This window comes from Canis lupus, chromosome 14 (genome assembly GCF_048164855.1).
Source record: "Canis lupus baileyi chromosome 14, mCanLup2.hap1, whole genome shotgun sequence".
In the NCBI taxonomy this organism is placed as follows: Eukaryota; Metazoa; Chordata; class Mammalia; order Carnivora; family Canidae; genus Canis; species Canis lupus.
Window position 1 is genome coordinate 39,254,837 of NC_132851.1, and position 16,641 is coordinate 39,271,477.

A 16,641-nucleotide genomic window follows, 5' to 3' on the forward strand; every position below is an offset into this window, starting at 1 on the left:
GGCAGAGAGCAGCGCAGACGCACGGGACCGCATGGTTCGAGTTCACGCGGGGGACTGGACACGGCCAGCTGCACGAGGAGACGACAGGTGCACGTGCCCCACGAGCGCTGCTGCAGACGGCTCCCCGCGCTCCGCAGGCTCCTCCCAAAGATCTCCGTCCGCGACCAGGGCTCCAGGGCCTCTGGAGGGCCCTGAGCGCCCCCTGCAGGCGGGACGCAGGAGCGCCCCTCCTGCACCCCAGGACCCGCCCCAGCGCCAGGGCGACAGCGTGGCCTCGGGGGGCCGGCCGGCCGCACCGCAGCCGCAGCCGCAGCCGCGAGGGGCGGGCCTCGCGGGCGGAAGTCTGCACCACCGAGAGGCCACCGGCGCCGGGCGCCTAGAGTGGCCCCGGAAGCGCTCGGGGCGGGGCCTCGGCCGACTTCCGGCCGCGGCGTGCGGGCGGCGGTGCGGGCTTTGTCGGCGGCGGTGGCTTCGCCGCGGGCGTGCCGGTGAGTGGCTGGTGTCGGGCCCGGGCGGGCGGGGGTCGTGGGCGCGGCCCGGCCCGCACCTCCTCCACCTGGAGGCCCCGGCCGCTGCGGGCCCGCCTCCTGGCTCGGCAGCCGGGGAGCGCTCCCGACGGCGCGGGCCGAGGGGTCGGGTTGGAGCCCGTGGCGCGGGCGCAGGGGCAGAGCCAGCCCGATGCCCGCGTGCGGGTGCGGGTGCGGGCGCGGTGCGGGAGCCAGAGGCATGGCTCTTCCTTCAGACCTCGGGCTGCGTCGCCCGGCGCTTTCCGACAGCCCCCCACCCCCCCCACCCCCCCGTGCCCTGCCGGGCTGCGTCCGCCGCAGTCGGGCCCCGGGCCTGCGGTCCCCTGGCTGTTGGCTGGAGGCCGGCTTGCAGGCGGGCCGCGGGCTCCTCACCGCCCTGCAGCGCGTCTCTTCCCCGGAGCCCGGGCCCGACGAGCGACGTGTCTTTTTGCCCACCGAGGATCTGAGATGGCTTCAGCTGGTACCTTGCGCCCTGTCCGCAGAGATGGAACCTTTGACCCTGTTAGAGACGTAGCATCCCCACAGTGTGTGATCGCCAGCAGTGACCGCAGTAGCTCCCTTGAGGCAGAGACGGAGGACTTAGGGGCAGCGCCCGCTGTGGTTTTTCACAAGCCTGCACACCCCGCTCCAGCCTCTCCTGCAGTGATGGCGATGGATTCCTGACTCCTGGAAAGGGCTTTGGGGATGATGTGGGCAGAAGCCAGAGCTGAAGGCCCTCATGAGCCAGAGGAAGGGGTGGTCCGGGGAATAGCGGACCCAACAGGGCAGTGCCACGGAAACGGCTCAGGGAGCTGTCAGGCGTCTCCATGCGGCCTCGGTCCGGCAGGTGACACTGGACTTCTCAGGAGAGGAGAAGGCCGTTCAGATCCTTAGAGCCCTGAGAGCAGGAACCAAAGTGCCATGGGGTGGGACAGGGAGGAAGAGAAGCACCCAGCAGCTGGTTTGACTTTAAGCAGGTCACCTCCCTGAACCGGGATAATTGTGAGAACATGAGAAAAAGGGAAACGAGATACCCTGCCTAGTGGCCAACACACACCAGCTTCTCAGTTCCCTTCACACTCGCTGTGGCAGGATCGCAGGTTGAAGACGGAGGCAGGGCGGGCACAGAGGTGCAGATTCTCCCGGAGCTCTGGGTTCTGTCTCACCCAGGTGCCCCTCGCTCTAGTTATTCCCAAGCGTGAAGCTCAGAAACCTTCCTGCTGCTTTTCTCGAGGCCGTAAGCCGCAGACAGTGACCAGGACCTACCTGTGCATCCAGAGCTGTATATCCCGTTACCAGTGCACATAAGAAAAAGCTCCTAGTGCCTGCTTTTGGTACTCCCCCCCCACCACTTGCCATCCCAAAGCTCACAGGGTTCCACTCCAGGTTAAGATCGCACTTCATTTCCAGCATCAAGTATCGCCCCAACTTTCTCAGCATCAACTATGTGTTTACACAATTTCATGTTATATTTCATCCAGCAAATTCGGTGTTACAAGAGAAAGGTGTGGGCCATGGTAGCTCAGTATGTTGTGGGATCACAAATGCGGTGTATTTTTATTTCCTTTTGTTCACTTTAGGCTTCTTTAAATGAAAGAGTATCAGTTTAATTTTGCTTGAATTCGCCAAAGAAAAAAAACAAAAACAGCTAAGCAGAAACTGATTTTCAGATAAATGTTATTCAAAGCAAGCTGTAACTCTCTAAAGTTAGGAGGAAATTATGAAAACTCGTTAAAAGACACATCATTGTGGGGTTTTTTTTTTTTAAGATTTTATTTAGGGGACACCTGGGTAGCTCAACGTTTGGGCGCCTGCCTTTGTCCAGGACATGATCCTGAGTCCTGGGATCGAGTGCCGCATCAGGCTCCCTGCATGGAGCCTGCTTCTCCCTCTGCTTTGTCTCTGCCTCTCTGTGTGTCTCTCATGAATAAATAAATAAAATAGGGATCCCTGGGTGGCGCAGCGGTTTGGCGCCTGCCTTTGGCCCAGGGCGCGATCCTGGAGACCCGGGATCGAATCCCACGTCGGGCTCCCGGTGCATGGAGCCTGCTTCTCCCTCTGCCTATGTCTGCCTCTCAATCTCAATCTCTTTCTCTCTCTCTGTGACTATCATAAATAAATAAAGATTAAAAAATAAATAAATAAATAAAATACTTAAAAATTTTTTTTATTTACTTGACAGAGAAAACATAAGCAGGGGGAGCAGCAGTCAGAGAGAGATGGAGCAGCAGGCTCCCCCTGAGCAAGAAGCCCAATGTGGGGCTCAATCCCAGGACACTGGGATCGTGACCTGAGCCAAAGGCAAACGCTGCACTGACTGAGCCACCAGGTGCCCCAAAACACAACTTTTAAGCTGTTTTCTTATAGACGCACGCAAACTTGTTTGCAGGGAGTACAACAGTCCTTTTATTATTATTTATTACTATTAAGATTTTATGTATTTATTCATGAGAGACGCAGAGAAAGAGGCAAAGTCACAGGTAGAGGGAGAAGCAGGCTTCCCTCAGGGAGCCTGATGCAGGACTTGATCCCAGGACCCCAGGATCACACCCTGAGCCGAAGGTGGACGCTCACCACTGAGCCACCCAGGTGCCTCTCAACAGCCCTTTAAACATAAAAATCAGAAGATATTATTTCCGAAACAAAACCCAGCATCCCACCCCCTTTTAAATTAAGAAAAATAAGGCTTAAATTATCAGCTTAGTTTTATAATACTTACCCCATAGGATCCTGTAAAAGTGACAGGTGACACTTGGAAAGGGAAAAAAAATCTTCCACAATGGGGAAATGGGCACTGGAGGTAGACCTGGCTTTGAACCTTAGTTCAAATCACTAGTCTAGTGACCTTGGGGAACTGTCTCTCTTAGCCTCTGTTTCGTCTGTAGAGTAAGTAATGGTGTGAACACCCGCCTTAGGAGGTTTAGAGGAGTGCTAGAGACCGTGGGGTCCGTCGCTCAGCACGGTGCCTGCTGGGGTTCGAGGGTCCTTAATAACTAGCACCCCCTTCTCCTCCTCAGCTTCGAAGCAGTGAGGCGCACAGGCCAACTGCTGCCTCACTTCTGGGCAGAAGCTAGGTCAGAGCCTCAAACCAACTCCGGCGCCTGCCCACACAAAGCACGCGTTGCTGCGGCCCCACGGGGGCCTGCCCGCTGAGCCTGCGGGTGTAGACGTGGAGAGTGAGCGCCCCTCTGAGGAGGCTCTGTGCTGTCTGCCTGTGATTTGCCCAGACTTTTCATTCTGCTGTCGCCTTCCATCCCTGGGGAGGAGGAAGGGTCAGGTAAATGGGCAGAGAACATTCCTCAGGGAACATTCCTCCTCGTGACACCAGAGGTGCAGGGATGTTCCTTCCAGTGTCTAACCTGAATAGGGAGTCAGTGACTACAAATGGGGAGGGCGTCCAGAGAACCAGGTAACATCTGTGTGGGTAAACTTGAGGAATGCCAGGATATATTATAAATGGGGGAAAGGTTGCAGATGGATGAGTGTACTGTGATCCCATTTTTGTTTTTGAAAATTGTGTGTATGTAAGTAAATGTATGTGTATAATTGTATTCGTTCAAGCAAAGTGTAAATGAATACATATGAGGAAACAGCTAACTGTTGAATTGGTGGGGATTCTCATTGTCTAAATTTTGTCTATATTGTCTATACTTCTTTATTATTTGAAATATTTTTACATTGGGCATGTTATGTTTGTAATTGCTGAGCATTAGATACAAAAAGTAACACAGGATGCAAAACTGAGTGGTATAGTCCTGATTTCATAAAAATACGAGTGCAGGAAATATACCAGAAGAAAATGTTCACTGATAATCTTAGTGGTGGAGGAAAAGATCATTTTATTTTTGTTTTTTCAGTTTTACTGTTGTCTCTGTTTTCTCAATTGGCATAATTTACCTTATAGCTTGATAAAAATAACTAAGGTAATATTTATAAGCAGGAGAAAGATTTTTTTAAAAAATCAAGTTATTGAGCCTTTAACTCAAAAAAAAAAAAAAAAAAAAACAAACCCATCCTAGTGAATGCCAGGAGGCAGGTCTTATCTGTTCTGTGTCGCTGCTCCAGGGAGTTGTGTTGGCAGATGAATTAGCAAGCAGATCTTATACGCTCAGAAATGCCTGCAGTACACTTGTGCTCAGTTCCTCGTCCTTACTGCTAGTTACTGGTGTGTGGATTCAGTTTCTTTCTCATCACTGGGAGCATTGGCCTGAGTAATCAGCCTGTTAGCATTACTTAAGCATTATTCAAATTGCTATAACAGAGATTCAAAATAGCGTTTCTGACAAAAAACTTGATTTCTCAGTCTGCTTCGCCTACTAGCTGGCTCTGGCCCTCAAGGCCATATGGGAGCCTGGCTGCTCTGCCTCGTCAGTGTGTCACCATGGGGAGGGAGAGGCGGTGTGGAGATAAGGGCCCTGCACATTGATCCATTACATTCCCATCTCATTGGCTGGATCCCAGTCACAGAGTCACACCTAACTTCAGGGGGCTCTAGGCTAGGTGGCCATGTGCCCACTCAAATGTTAGGTGGAGTTTCTGTCACTCGGAGGGAGCAGAGATGCTGGGCAGTCTTCAGTCAGCCACAGTTTACCCACTGGCCATTCTGCCCCACATCCTGTGGCCCCTGGATGGGATGTGGCTTTCTTCACCAGGTGCCCATCAGTTTCACACAGTCATACTCTAAACTCATACAAGCCCTGGCCTCCCTGATGCTGTCTCCAACACTCACCTAAAGCAGAATGACTGTATGGACACACGCACTCAAGGGGAAGAATCACTGTCCACAGCTGCACTGGTTCCCAGTGGAATTTGCAAAAGTATCCCCACCAGCTGGCTGCTAAAGCAAGGCAGTCACTTGCAGGTATACACCCAGCAGAAACAAGGACCCCCATCTACCAAAAGACAAGTACAGGAATGTTTCAGGCAGCTTTAATCAACACCCCAAACCACAGACAACTTAGTTGTTCGTGAAAAGTAAATCATGACGTATTCATGCAGTGGTGTGCTGTGCATCAGCGAAAAGGATGAGCTGCTGGTGCCTGCAGCATGGGGGACTTTCACAGGTGGGATGCTGAGTTTAAGCAGATATATATTTGGGGGAGTGATGAAAATGTTCTGGAAGTAAATAATCATGATGGTTTTGCAATCTTAGGAATACTTGGAAAAACGCTGGATTGAGCACTTTAGGATGGTGCATTTTATGGTATGTGTTATAATTCAACAAAAAGTAGGTACATTGGGGCCCCTGGGCGACTTAGTCGGTTAAGCCTCTGACTTGGTTTTGGCTCAAGTCCTGATCTCAGGGTTGTGAGATCAACATGGAGTTTGGGAATCTCCTTCTCCTTCCCCCTCTGCTTCTCCTCCTGTGTGTGCAATGCACACTTTTTCTCTCAAATAAATAATCTTTTTAAAAAATGGGTAGGTGATAAATAAAAAGCAGACACAGAAACCTGTGCCTCTAATTGAAATTTTTTTTTAATGAGCAGAATTCATCTATAATAAAAGAGGTGGTTGCCCTTGGAAGAAGACCCTTTTTGGCGACAGAAATGTTCTGTGTTGGCCTGTGATGGTTAAACAGATGTCACAAGTTTATCAAGATATGTGCACTTTATGCCAGTTATGTCTCACATAAAAGTATGTTGAAAGGATGCCCTGCTGGGACCACAGAGCATGTGTTACCCAGTCACTCCCTCTGAAGTGTCCCTAGGAGCCAAGAGCAGCTTCTAACTGACAGCTGGCAAGGACTCAGGGACAGTCCTATGGTTGAAGGGAACTGATTTTTACTGACATCTGAATGAGTTTGGAAACAGGTTTCCAGATGTGACCTTAGCCTGGCTGACACCTTTTGTGACCCTGAACGGGGTCCCAGTCACATTTGGCTGTAAGATGACACATGTGCTGTTTTTTGCTGCTGTGTTTGTGGTGTGTCATCCTGCCAAGAGTGGGCCGTCAGGGGGAGGGGCATGACCTTGTGGGGAGGCAGAGTCCTGCCTGCAGGTGGTTCCCAGTGTGGTGCAGAGCTGGGCCCAGCACTCCAGCAGTTGTTAGGTTAAATAACCCCTGACCAAACAAGCTTTTCCACAGTGACACACAAGTGTGGCTCAAAGTGCCATATAGATAACCAGTACCCTAGTGACCCTGCACCCTCCACCAGTCCTTATCTTCTCCCTAAAGGACAGCAGTGTTTCAGTTCTTCCACCATGGATGGATTGCTTTTGTCTGTTTTTTAACTTGATGTAAACAGAATCATACAACGTAAACTCTTTTGTGCCTAGCTCCTGCTGAGGCACTACATCTGCGAGACTCATCTTTGCTTTTTGTGTGTTGCGGTTCTTCATTGCTATGTGTTACTCCTTGGTAGAAGTACTCTTCAATATGCCCATCCCTCTATTGTTTATTTTGGTGGTTATGAATAGTGCTACTATGAACATTCCAGCTTTAGACTTGTTCAAGAGAGGTTTGGTGCTGTTGAGTGGATGAGAGAGGTGAGTGTTAGTGCCCAGGTGATGTTCACCTTAGATTAGATCAAGGGCAGTGTAACCCGTATAAGGAGGGAGGGCATGGCCTGGCTATGGACAGATAGGTTGGTAGATGGGGTAGGAAGAAAGCGACATTCTCATCTCATTGCTTCTGTCTTCTCATTGAGATAAGCAAGAGCATCCGCTGAGAGGAAGGAGGGAGTGTTGGACATTTGAAAAGAGAAGACAAGCAGGGTGGTCATGTAGAAGAATAAGGAAAGTATAGAGATTGCTGGTAGTTCTCAGGGCCCCATTAGTCAAGGGGTTGTAAGTGTAGAGCACAGTTGGCATGGATGCAGAAACAGAATCAGAAGCAAGTGAAATTTACCCCAACTTGGGGTTTTCCAATGCAGGGATGATACAGGAAGGGCTGGAGTTAGTTAGGATGGTTATAATATATAACCAGAAATAAACATAGTACCATAGAACGTGGGATCTAAGCTGGGTAAAAGGGAAGGAGGACAATGAAGAGGTGGCAAGAGCAGTACATTTGTGTTTCTTTGGAAATATGTGTTAATTTTATAATAGAGTCCAAGCCACATCCCTCTCCATCTGCCACCAAGCCACTCTTTCCCTGGATGTGGGTGTTTGAGGTAGAGCCTCAGAGAAGCCTTCTGAAGTGGGTGAGGTAGGTGGCTGAGATGCATACTGGGGTAAAGACTGGACAGAGGAAACGCTCCTCTCTCCACACTCTGGATGTGTTTTATCCCCAACCTGTTCCAGCAGATTCGTGTCTGTTGATGAAGGGAAAAAATGATCTTAATCTCCTTTATTTCAGGTTCTAACCTAGGAACTTGTGACAAGAAGGTGACTCTGGAGCCTGAATTTCTGAGGATGGAAATTTGCCTAAGACCATTTCAGAAACACTCACAATGATGGAGCCCCCTGCCTCTGAGTCTGGGGCATTCCCTGAACCCAGATTAGGGGGACTTTTGGGAAACCCAGAAAGGCAGAATCTGCGGAGCTGCTCCCCTCAGGAGGGCAGTTTCAGGGGAGTGACCGTTACCCATTGGAAAATCCAAGCAGGAGATGCGGCTCGAGCGAGCAGTAAATCAGGAGAAGGCCCCGTTCTGAGCTCAAACCTCCTCCTCCTCCAGAGAGATCTTGTGGAAGGGGAAGCTCACCATTGTGAGACTTGTGGCAAAAGCTTCACATTTAATTCTGATCTAGTTAGACATCAGATTTCTCATGCTGGGGAGAAACATTACAGATGTGAGCAGTGTGGGAAAAGCTTCAGCCAGAGCTCCCATCTTGCTGAGCATCAGAGAGCTCACACTGGAGAAAGACTCTATGTGTGCAACATGTGTGGGAAGGACTTCATTCACTATGCAGACCTCGCTGAGCACCAGAGAGCACATGCAGGAGGAAAGCCATTCCGATGCATGCAGTGTGGGAGAGCCTTCCATCACAGCTCTGACCTGGTTCGGCACCAGCGAGTTCACACTCGAGAGAGGCCTTTTGAATGCAAGGAATGTGGGAAAGGCTTCAGCCAGAGCTCTTTGCTTATTCGCCATCAGAGAATTCACACAGGAGAAAGACCCTATGAGTGTAATGAGTGTGGAAAATCCTTCATTAGGAGCTCAAGCCTTATTCGACATTATCAGATCCACACAGAAGTGAAACAGTATGAATGTAAGGAGTGTGGGAAGGCCTTCCGGCATCGCTCAGACCTCATTGAACATCAGAGGATTCACACTGGAGAGAGGCCCTTTGAATGTAACGAATGTGGGAAAGCCTTTATTCGGAGTTCAAAGCTTATTCAACATCAGAGGATCCATACTGGGGAAAGGCCTTATGTGTGCAATGAGTGTGGGAAGCGCTTCAGCCAAACATCAAACTTTACCCAGCATCAGAGAATTCACACTGGAGAGAAACTCTATGAATGTAATGAATGTGGGAAAGCTTTCTTTCTGAGTTCGTACCTTATTCGACACCAGAAAATCCACACTGGAGAGAGAGTGTATGAATGTAAGGAATGTGGGAAAGCTTTTCTCCAGAAAGCCCATCTCACTGAACATCAGAAAATCCACACTGGGGATCGGCCCTTTGAATGTAAGGACTGTGGAAAAGCTTTCATTCAGAGCTCCAAGCTGCTACTACATCAGATTATTCATACTGGAGAAAAGCCCTATGTGTGTAGTTACTGTGGGAAAGGCTTTATTCAGAGGTCAAACTTTCTTCAACACCAGAAAATCCATACTGAAGAGAAACTCTATGAATGTAGTCAGTATGGGAAAGATTTCACCTCGACCCCAAACTTTAAAAATAATCAAGGTGTTCACCAAGAGGGACTTCCCTTGAGTAAGACTCCCATACATTTGGGTGAGAAGTCTGCAAGTCAGGGGGAGCATACAGATAACATAAAATAATTATTCTCCAACTCAGTGAGATGTGTCAGCGTTTTCCAATATCCTAGACAGGGCTGCTTTCGAAGTGGGCTGTCACTGCTGTACAGCAGCACTGGGCTACTGTCTTCCACAAGGAATGTGTAAAGTCAGGAGAGCCACATGACTGGACAGCGGACTTTGAGCTGGAACAATGCTGGGGGTGGGTGGCTAGGTCTCAAAGAAGGTTTCTACGTGTTATTGCACAATTACAATTCACCCCAGTTAAAAATGCTTTTTAAAGCTGAACTATGTATCTATTCTTAGTACTTAAGAATGTCACATGGTAAATTTTGGCCTATCAAAAAGGCAGGTTGGAGAAAGATGTTTGTTATTTAAAACTACAAATTGGTTCCCCTTGTCCTTAGGATAATTTCCCAGCTCCCAGTCCCGCTCTCAAAGGCATTTTGCTTCCCGGAGTTCCATCTCCCACTGCTTAACCACCTGCCACATGGTTGGCGCTGCAGCAACACTAACTGCTTGACATTCCCACTTACCCAAGTTGCACCTGCCTCCTTCTCTTTGTTTGAATGCCCTCTGCTCCACACTCCACACCTGGTTAACTCCTCATGATGAATCAGGACCCATCTCAGGCATCATGTCAGGCTCAGCCAGCTGCCCTTCCTCTGTGCTTGTGTTGCTAGTGAGCACTTCTGTTCCGGTGCTTACTTTGGTATATAAAGATTAGGTTTTTATCTACTATCTCTTTCATTATTACACTACTAATTTCTTAAGGACCTGGTCATAGCTGATTGGTTTATGTGTCCCTGGTATCCAGTGCAAGGCAATAGAAAGTACACCCCAAGTCTATGTGTAATTGGTACCTCTTTTGCTTTGTCCATTCTGTACTGCTATCATTTAAATTTTTGGATTTTGTTGTTTGGTAACAGTATGATTTACTGGTTTACTGGAAATATCTTCTCTTGCAGCCCTGTAGTCTTCTGCTTGTATGTAACTTAGAAGTTGTAACGAGTAACCCAGTGGAAGACTAGCACACCTCATATTTATGCCTTCACAACTCATCCATGACCATCTACTTGCTTTTGGGGAGTGTTGTCTTCACCTGGTTGCTTATGTATCGTTCTAAGCCACTTAAGGGGCACCCAGTCCCAGTGTGCCGCTCAAGGTTTTCTGTCTCAGCAGTTCTGTGATTGACTTCATCTCTTCTGGTCACTTCCTCTGTTTTCTGGCTCATTTTGTCATTTACCTGAAAATGTATTGATCTGGAAGGACCAGGGCTGAACCGTGAGAAACAGATGGAATCATTGGGTCTGATGGGGAAGACAAAGATCACCTCACAGAGTTAAGTGCTGAAGTAGAGGTTCCACATTGCATAGGAACATAGGTAAGAACAGGACTGATCTGGTATGGAGGATCTGGGCCAGCTTCACAGAAGAGGTGACACTGGAACTGAGAGACAGCTGTGGCAGCTAGAGAAGAGAATGACCTGGGAGAGGAATCTGCAGATACCAGGAGGTGCAACATACACCTTTTTAGATGTAGTTCACTGTAGATAACGATCTACACAAATTTGAGTTGCTGCATCTGATTTTTTTTTCCTCTGAACATGAACCAAAACAACCAGTTTTGAAATGACATGTACCAGTTTTTTTCTTTTTTTTTTTTGCCTGTGAGGGCATGTTTTGCGTTTTTAAATTGCAGCAACACTAGAAGCCTTCAGGGGGTAAGTGATAAACAGGGGCATACAGTACTACATCTGGAAAACTCCTCATTACTAGAGATGCTTCAAATGATACAGAAGAGAGATTACCAGACCATTTTGATCAACGTCAGTGACATCTAGTTTCCATACAGTAAAACACCTATTTGAAGTGTACAGAGTTTTGAGAAACCATTTATCTGTGTAACCACCATTTGGATAAAGAAAAATAACATTCTTATCACCCAATAATATTCCCTTTTGCCCCTTCCCAGTTAATCTCACCCTAGTCCCAAGTACCCTCTTTGGGTCCGTGTAGATTAGAGTTGCTTGTAGGGCCTCACATAAATGGACCCATACAGTATGTAATTCTGTGTGTCTTGGCTTTTGCTTTGGCATGTTTTAAAGACTCAGCCAAGTAGTTATGTGTTTGGATATCTGCTGAGTAGTGTTCTGATGTACAGACAAACCTTTGTTATTCATCCACTGTGTTGATAGAAATTGGTTTCCAGATTTGGCTCTTATGAATAAAACTGCTATGAGAATTTGTGTAAAAATATGTATTTGGACATGCCTCTTTATTTCTCTTGGGTTAATGCCTAGGAATTAAATTTTTGGATTATAAACGTGATTTTAACCTATAATAAATTGCCAAAATATTCTCCATAGTGGTTGTACCATTTTACATGACCTGAGCTGAAAACAGGAGTCAGACACGTAACCAACTGAGCCACTCAGGTGCCCCTGAAAAAGTATTTTCTGGTTTCTTGTGATGTTTTCTTTGACTATTATGTATGTAGAAGTCTGTTTAATTTCCAAATACTTGGGGCAATTTTCAGATATTTTTATTACTGATTTCTAATTTAATTCCATTATATAATAGGACACCATACTCTGTATACTAACATTTTTAAATCCAGGACTTGATTTATGGCCCAGATGGTAGCTTATCTTGATAAATGTTCCCTTTGTGCTACACCGTTGTTTGGGTGTGAGTATTCTATGCATGGCGCTTAGGTCACATTGTCTGATGGTTTTGTTCAGGTTTCCTGTATCTTTCCTGATTTTCTTTCTACTTTTCTATCACAGAGAATGTTGAACTCCTCAATTATAAATGTGGAGTTTAAGGAGCCCCTGGGTGGCTCACTGGTTGAGCCTCTGCCTTTGGCTCAGGGTGTGATTTCACTGTCCAGGATCGAGTGCCACTTTGTGCTCCCTGCACAGAACCTGCTTCTCCCTCTGCCTCTCTCTCTCTGTGTCTTTCATGAATAAATATTTTTTTAAAAATGGAGTTTTTCCTCCTTTAATGTCAACTTTTATGCATTTTGCAGCTCTCGTTTTGGGTACATAAACATTTAGAATTGCTGGTGTTTTAATGACTATCTCTAGGGGTTTTATAAATACATTTTTAAAGATTTTTAAATTACACAGAGGCAAAGACAGGCAGAGGGGGAAGCAGGCTCCATGCAGGGAGCCTGTTGTGGGACTCAATCCCAGGACTCCAGGATCATGATCTGAGCCAAAGGCAGACGCTCAGTCACTGAGCCACCCAGTTGCCCCTCTGGTGTTTTTTAGAAAACCTGAAATCCACTGTGTCTGATATTAATGCATTTGTTTTGGAGTTATGATTAGTGCTTCCAGGATATAATTGTTACTTAACCTATGTATGTCAGTATAATTAAAGTGTATTTCTTGGAGACAGATGCAGTTAGGTCCTTTTTTTTTTTTTTTTTTAAGTTCTTGTTCACGAGAGAGAGAGAGAGAGACAGAGGGAGAAGCAGGCTCCCTGCAGGGAACCCAATGTGGGACTCGACCTCTGGACCCCAGGATCGTGACCAACCAGAGCCAAAGACAGACAACCCCTGAGCCACCCAGGCATCCCTAGTATATTTACTTTTATTTTATTTTTTTTTTAATTTTTTATTTACTTATGATAGTCACAGAGAGAGAGAGAGAGAGAGGCAGAGACACAGGCAGAGGGAGAAGCAGGCTCCATGCACCGGGAGCCCGACGTGGGACTCGATCCCGGGTCTCCAGGATCGCGCCCTGGGCCAAAGGCAGGCGCCAAACCGCTGCGCCACCCAGGGATCCCGTATATTTACTTTTAATATTGATATGGTTTATTTTCTTTTATTTAAGATATTTTATTTATTTATTCATGAGAGACACATAGGCAGAGACACAGGCAGTGGGAGAAGCAGGCTCCATGCAGGGAGCCCCACGCGGTACTCGATCCCGGGACTCCAGGTTCACTCCCTGGGCCAAAGGCAGGCGCTAAACCGCTGAGCCACCCAAGATCCCCTTATTTTATTTTTAATTTTTATTTATTCATGGGAGACACAGAGGCAGAGATACAAGCAGAGGGAGAAGCAGGCTCCATGCGGGGAGCCAAATGCAGGACTCGATCCCAGGACCCCAGGAGTCACGCCCTGAGCCGAAGGCAGACACTCAGCCTTAGCCACTGAGCCACCCAGGTATCCCTAAACAATTATCTTTTAATGAAATTTTAACGTTACAGGTTTTTACGTTTACCCACACAATTGCTATTTCTGGTCCAAGTTTACATTTTCCTGCAACCTGAATGATGTGCTTTATCATTTATTTTATTGCTGTTACACCAAGGACAGTTTCTCTCAGATCTGGTCTGCTGAAAATATCTGTATTTTGTCTTCAGTTTCAAAGGATATTTTTCTTGGGTATAAAGTTTTAGGGTAACAGGTTATCTTTCATTACCTTGAAGATATTCCATTGTCTTGTGGCTCACATTATTTCTGATGAAAATTTTGCAATCATCTCTGCTTTTGTTCTCCTGTTCATAATGTCTTTTTCTCTTCTAGGTGCTTCTAAAGTTTTATCAGTGCCTTTCAGCCATTTGGTTGATGTGCCTGATTTATTTTTGTTTTCATACTGATCGGGATTTATTGATTTTGTTTGTTTGTTTTTTGATTTATTGATTTTGGATTTGTTTATTGATTTTTAGATTTATTGTTTTCATCAAATTTGGAGTCTTTTCCATTACAGTTTCTTTTCTCCCTTTTTAAAAAAATAATTAAAAAAAAAAGATTTTATTTACTTTATTTGACACAGAGAGAGACAACACAAGCTGGGGGAACGGGAGAGGGAGAAGCAGGCTCCCTGCCAAGCAGGGAGCCAGATGTGGGGCTCAATCCCAGGACCCTGGAATTATGCCCCGAGCCAAAGGCAGACACTTAGCTGACAGAGCCAAACACATCCCCAAAAGATTTAATTTTTAAGTAATCTCTACCCCCCAATGTGGGGCTAAAACTCACAATCCCAAGATTAAATGTCACTCACTCCTCCAACTGAGCCCACCAGGTACCCCTCCATTACAGTTTCTGAATGGTGGTGGGTGGGGTTGAGTGGTACCAAGGCCAAGTCTTGTCCTGCCCCGGGGTGTGGGGAGCGCCCCAGTGTGTAGCATTGGTGGACATGTGCTTTGGACCGAGTTGCTGGGGCAGTAGCAGGAGAGGGAGGTTGGGCGGAGCATAGTCCCAGGTGAGACAAGAGGGCTCAGGGCTGGGTGTCTGCAGAGCCCAGGGTTATAGGGACATCTAGTCAGGACTTGGGCTAAGAGGTCTCTTCCTGCACCGGACTGCTGGGATCCCAGTTACTCACCACGCCACCGCCCCTCACCAAGTTTGGAATGAGCCAAAGCCACGTACCTGAGCAGTGCCCTCCTGAGTAAGGTGTTCTCATCTGTCAACCAGGCGCATTGGACTTTCTGTGTGGGATCTACACACCCTCCTTGCTCTTCCTGGGCCAGCACTGTCCACCCTAGGTCATCCTTCTCGGGGTCTCCCACTCAGTCTTTAGGAGGGGTTCACATAGTGAACTAGGTCTCCCCAGCTCCTCAATGTTTGACAAGTACCAGGATGGCCACAGTTGTGTTCTAGGCAGAGGAAACAAGAGGCCCCAAGAGCAACAAGATTGGCCCTGGCTATGGTTCAGCATCACCTGGAGAGTTCTAACAGTCCCTGGGGTAGCCCTACTGGAACATAGGCTGATTTAATTAGTTCAGGCATCCTCCACTGTCACATTTCTATTTTTTTTAAGATTTTATTTATTTATTCATGATAGGCATAGAGAGAGAGAGAGGCAGAGGCACAGGCAGAGGGAGAAGCAGGCTCCATGCTGGGAGCCCAACACGGAACTCAATCCTGGGACTCCAGGATCACGCCCTGGGCCGAAGGCAGGTGCTGAACCGCTGAGCCACTCAGGGATCTCCAACACATTTCTATTCTTAAACTTTTTGAGATAATTATACATTTACATCCATGTGTAAGATGTAATACAGAGTTTCTGTGTTCTGTTTACCCCACCTACCCCACTGGCAGCATCTTGAAGACTGCAGTACAACATTACAACCAGGAGAGTGACACTGAGGTCATCAAGATACAGAAGATACGCTTACCAGAAGATCTCTCACTACCCTTTTATATTCACTTCCCTTCACCTTCAATCCCTCCTCAGCTAGCAACCATTAATGTTCTCTGTGCTTCTATAATTTTGTCATATCAAGAATGTTATATAAAATGGAATCATACAGTATTATGGACTCAATCTGTTGAGCCAGGTATCTCCAGCTTCCGAGGGTATAAAATCTGCTGGCAGTAGGTACTAGCATAAACAGACACATAGACCACTGGAAGAGAGTAAAGCTCAGAAATAAACTCTTTTTCATATAGTCAGATGATTTTTACCAAGGGTGCCAAGACCATTCAGTAGGGAAAGGATAGTTTTCAACAAATAGTGCTGAGAAAGCCAGGCACCCATGTTCGAGAGAAGGTTGGGTGCTCACCTAACGCCATATATAAAAACTAACTGAAAGTGAATCAAAGACCTAAGCTTAAGGGCTAAAGCCAGAAAACTCCTAGGAGACAATGTAGGGGAAAAGCTTTACGACATTGGATCTGGTGATGATTTCTTGGATATGACACCAAATGTATAGGCAATGGAAGTAAAAATAGATATGGTGCTTCATCAAAATTAAAAACTGGGGATCCTTGGGTGGCTCAGCGGTTTAGCGCCTGCCTTTGGCCCAGGGCATGATCCTGGAGACCCAGGATCGAGTCCCACGTCGGGCTCCCTGCATGGAGCCTGCTTCTCCCTCTGCCTGTGTCTCTGCCTCTCTCTCTATCTCATAAATAAATAAATAAATAAATAAATAAATAAATAAATAAATAAATAAATAAAATCTTTAAAAAAAAAAGATGAATACCCAGAATATATAAAGGACTTCTAAAGATGGTAACAGCAAAACTGAATTCAAAAATGAACAAAAGGGGATCCCTGGGTGGCTCAGCGGTTTAGCACCTGCTTTCGGCTCAGGGCATGATTCCGGGGTCCTGGGATCGAGTCCTACGTCGGGCTCCCTGCAGGGAGCCTGCTTCTCCCTCTGCCTGTGTGTCTGCCTCTCTCTATGTCTCTCATGAATAAATAAATAAAATCTTAAAAAGAAAAGACAATGGACAAAGGGCTTCAATAAAGAACTCTCCAAAGAAGATATTTGAATGGTCAATAAGCGCATGAGAAGCTGCTTAGTATCATTAATC

The 16,641-nt window shown here is 47.0% G+C and overlaps 1 protein-coding gene across 2 annotated transcripts; it reads left to right on the forward strand.

Moving 5' to 3' along the window:
- The first annotated feature begins 389 nt into the window (after nt 1–389).
- Nucleotides 390–11,627, forward strand: ZNF623 (zinc finger protein 623). 2 transcript variants are annotated; one of them, XM_072774804.1, is made up of 3 exons: nt 409–488; nt 5,659–5,709; nt 7,803–11,627. In XM_072774804.1, the coding sequence occupies exon 3, from the start codon at nt 7,897–7,899 to the stop codon at nt 9,391–9,393; it is 1,497 nt and encodes a 498-aa protein (XP_072630905.1). In that variant the 5' UTR covers nt 409–488; nt 5,659–5,709; nt 7,803–7,896; the 3' UTR covers nt 9,394–11,627. The 2 variants fall into 2 exon arrangements, with proteins under 2 accessions (XP_072630904.1, XP_072630905.1); XM_072774803.1 differs by lacking the exon at nt 5,659–5,709 and having other exon boundaries at nt 390–488.
- The last annotated feature ends 5,014 nt before the right edge of the window (nt 11,628–16,641 follow it).

Bases quoted from the DNA above. Each gene is read 5' to 3' on its own strand.
- ZNF623 (XM_072774803.1), top strand. From the start codon at position 7,897: ATGATGGAGCCCCCTGCCTCTGAGTCTGGGGCATTCCCTGAACCCAGA.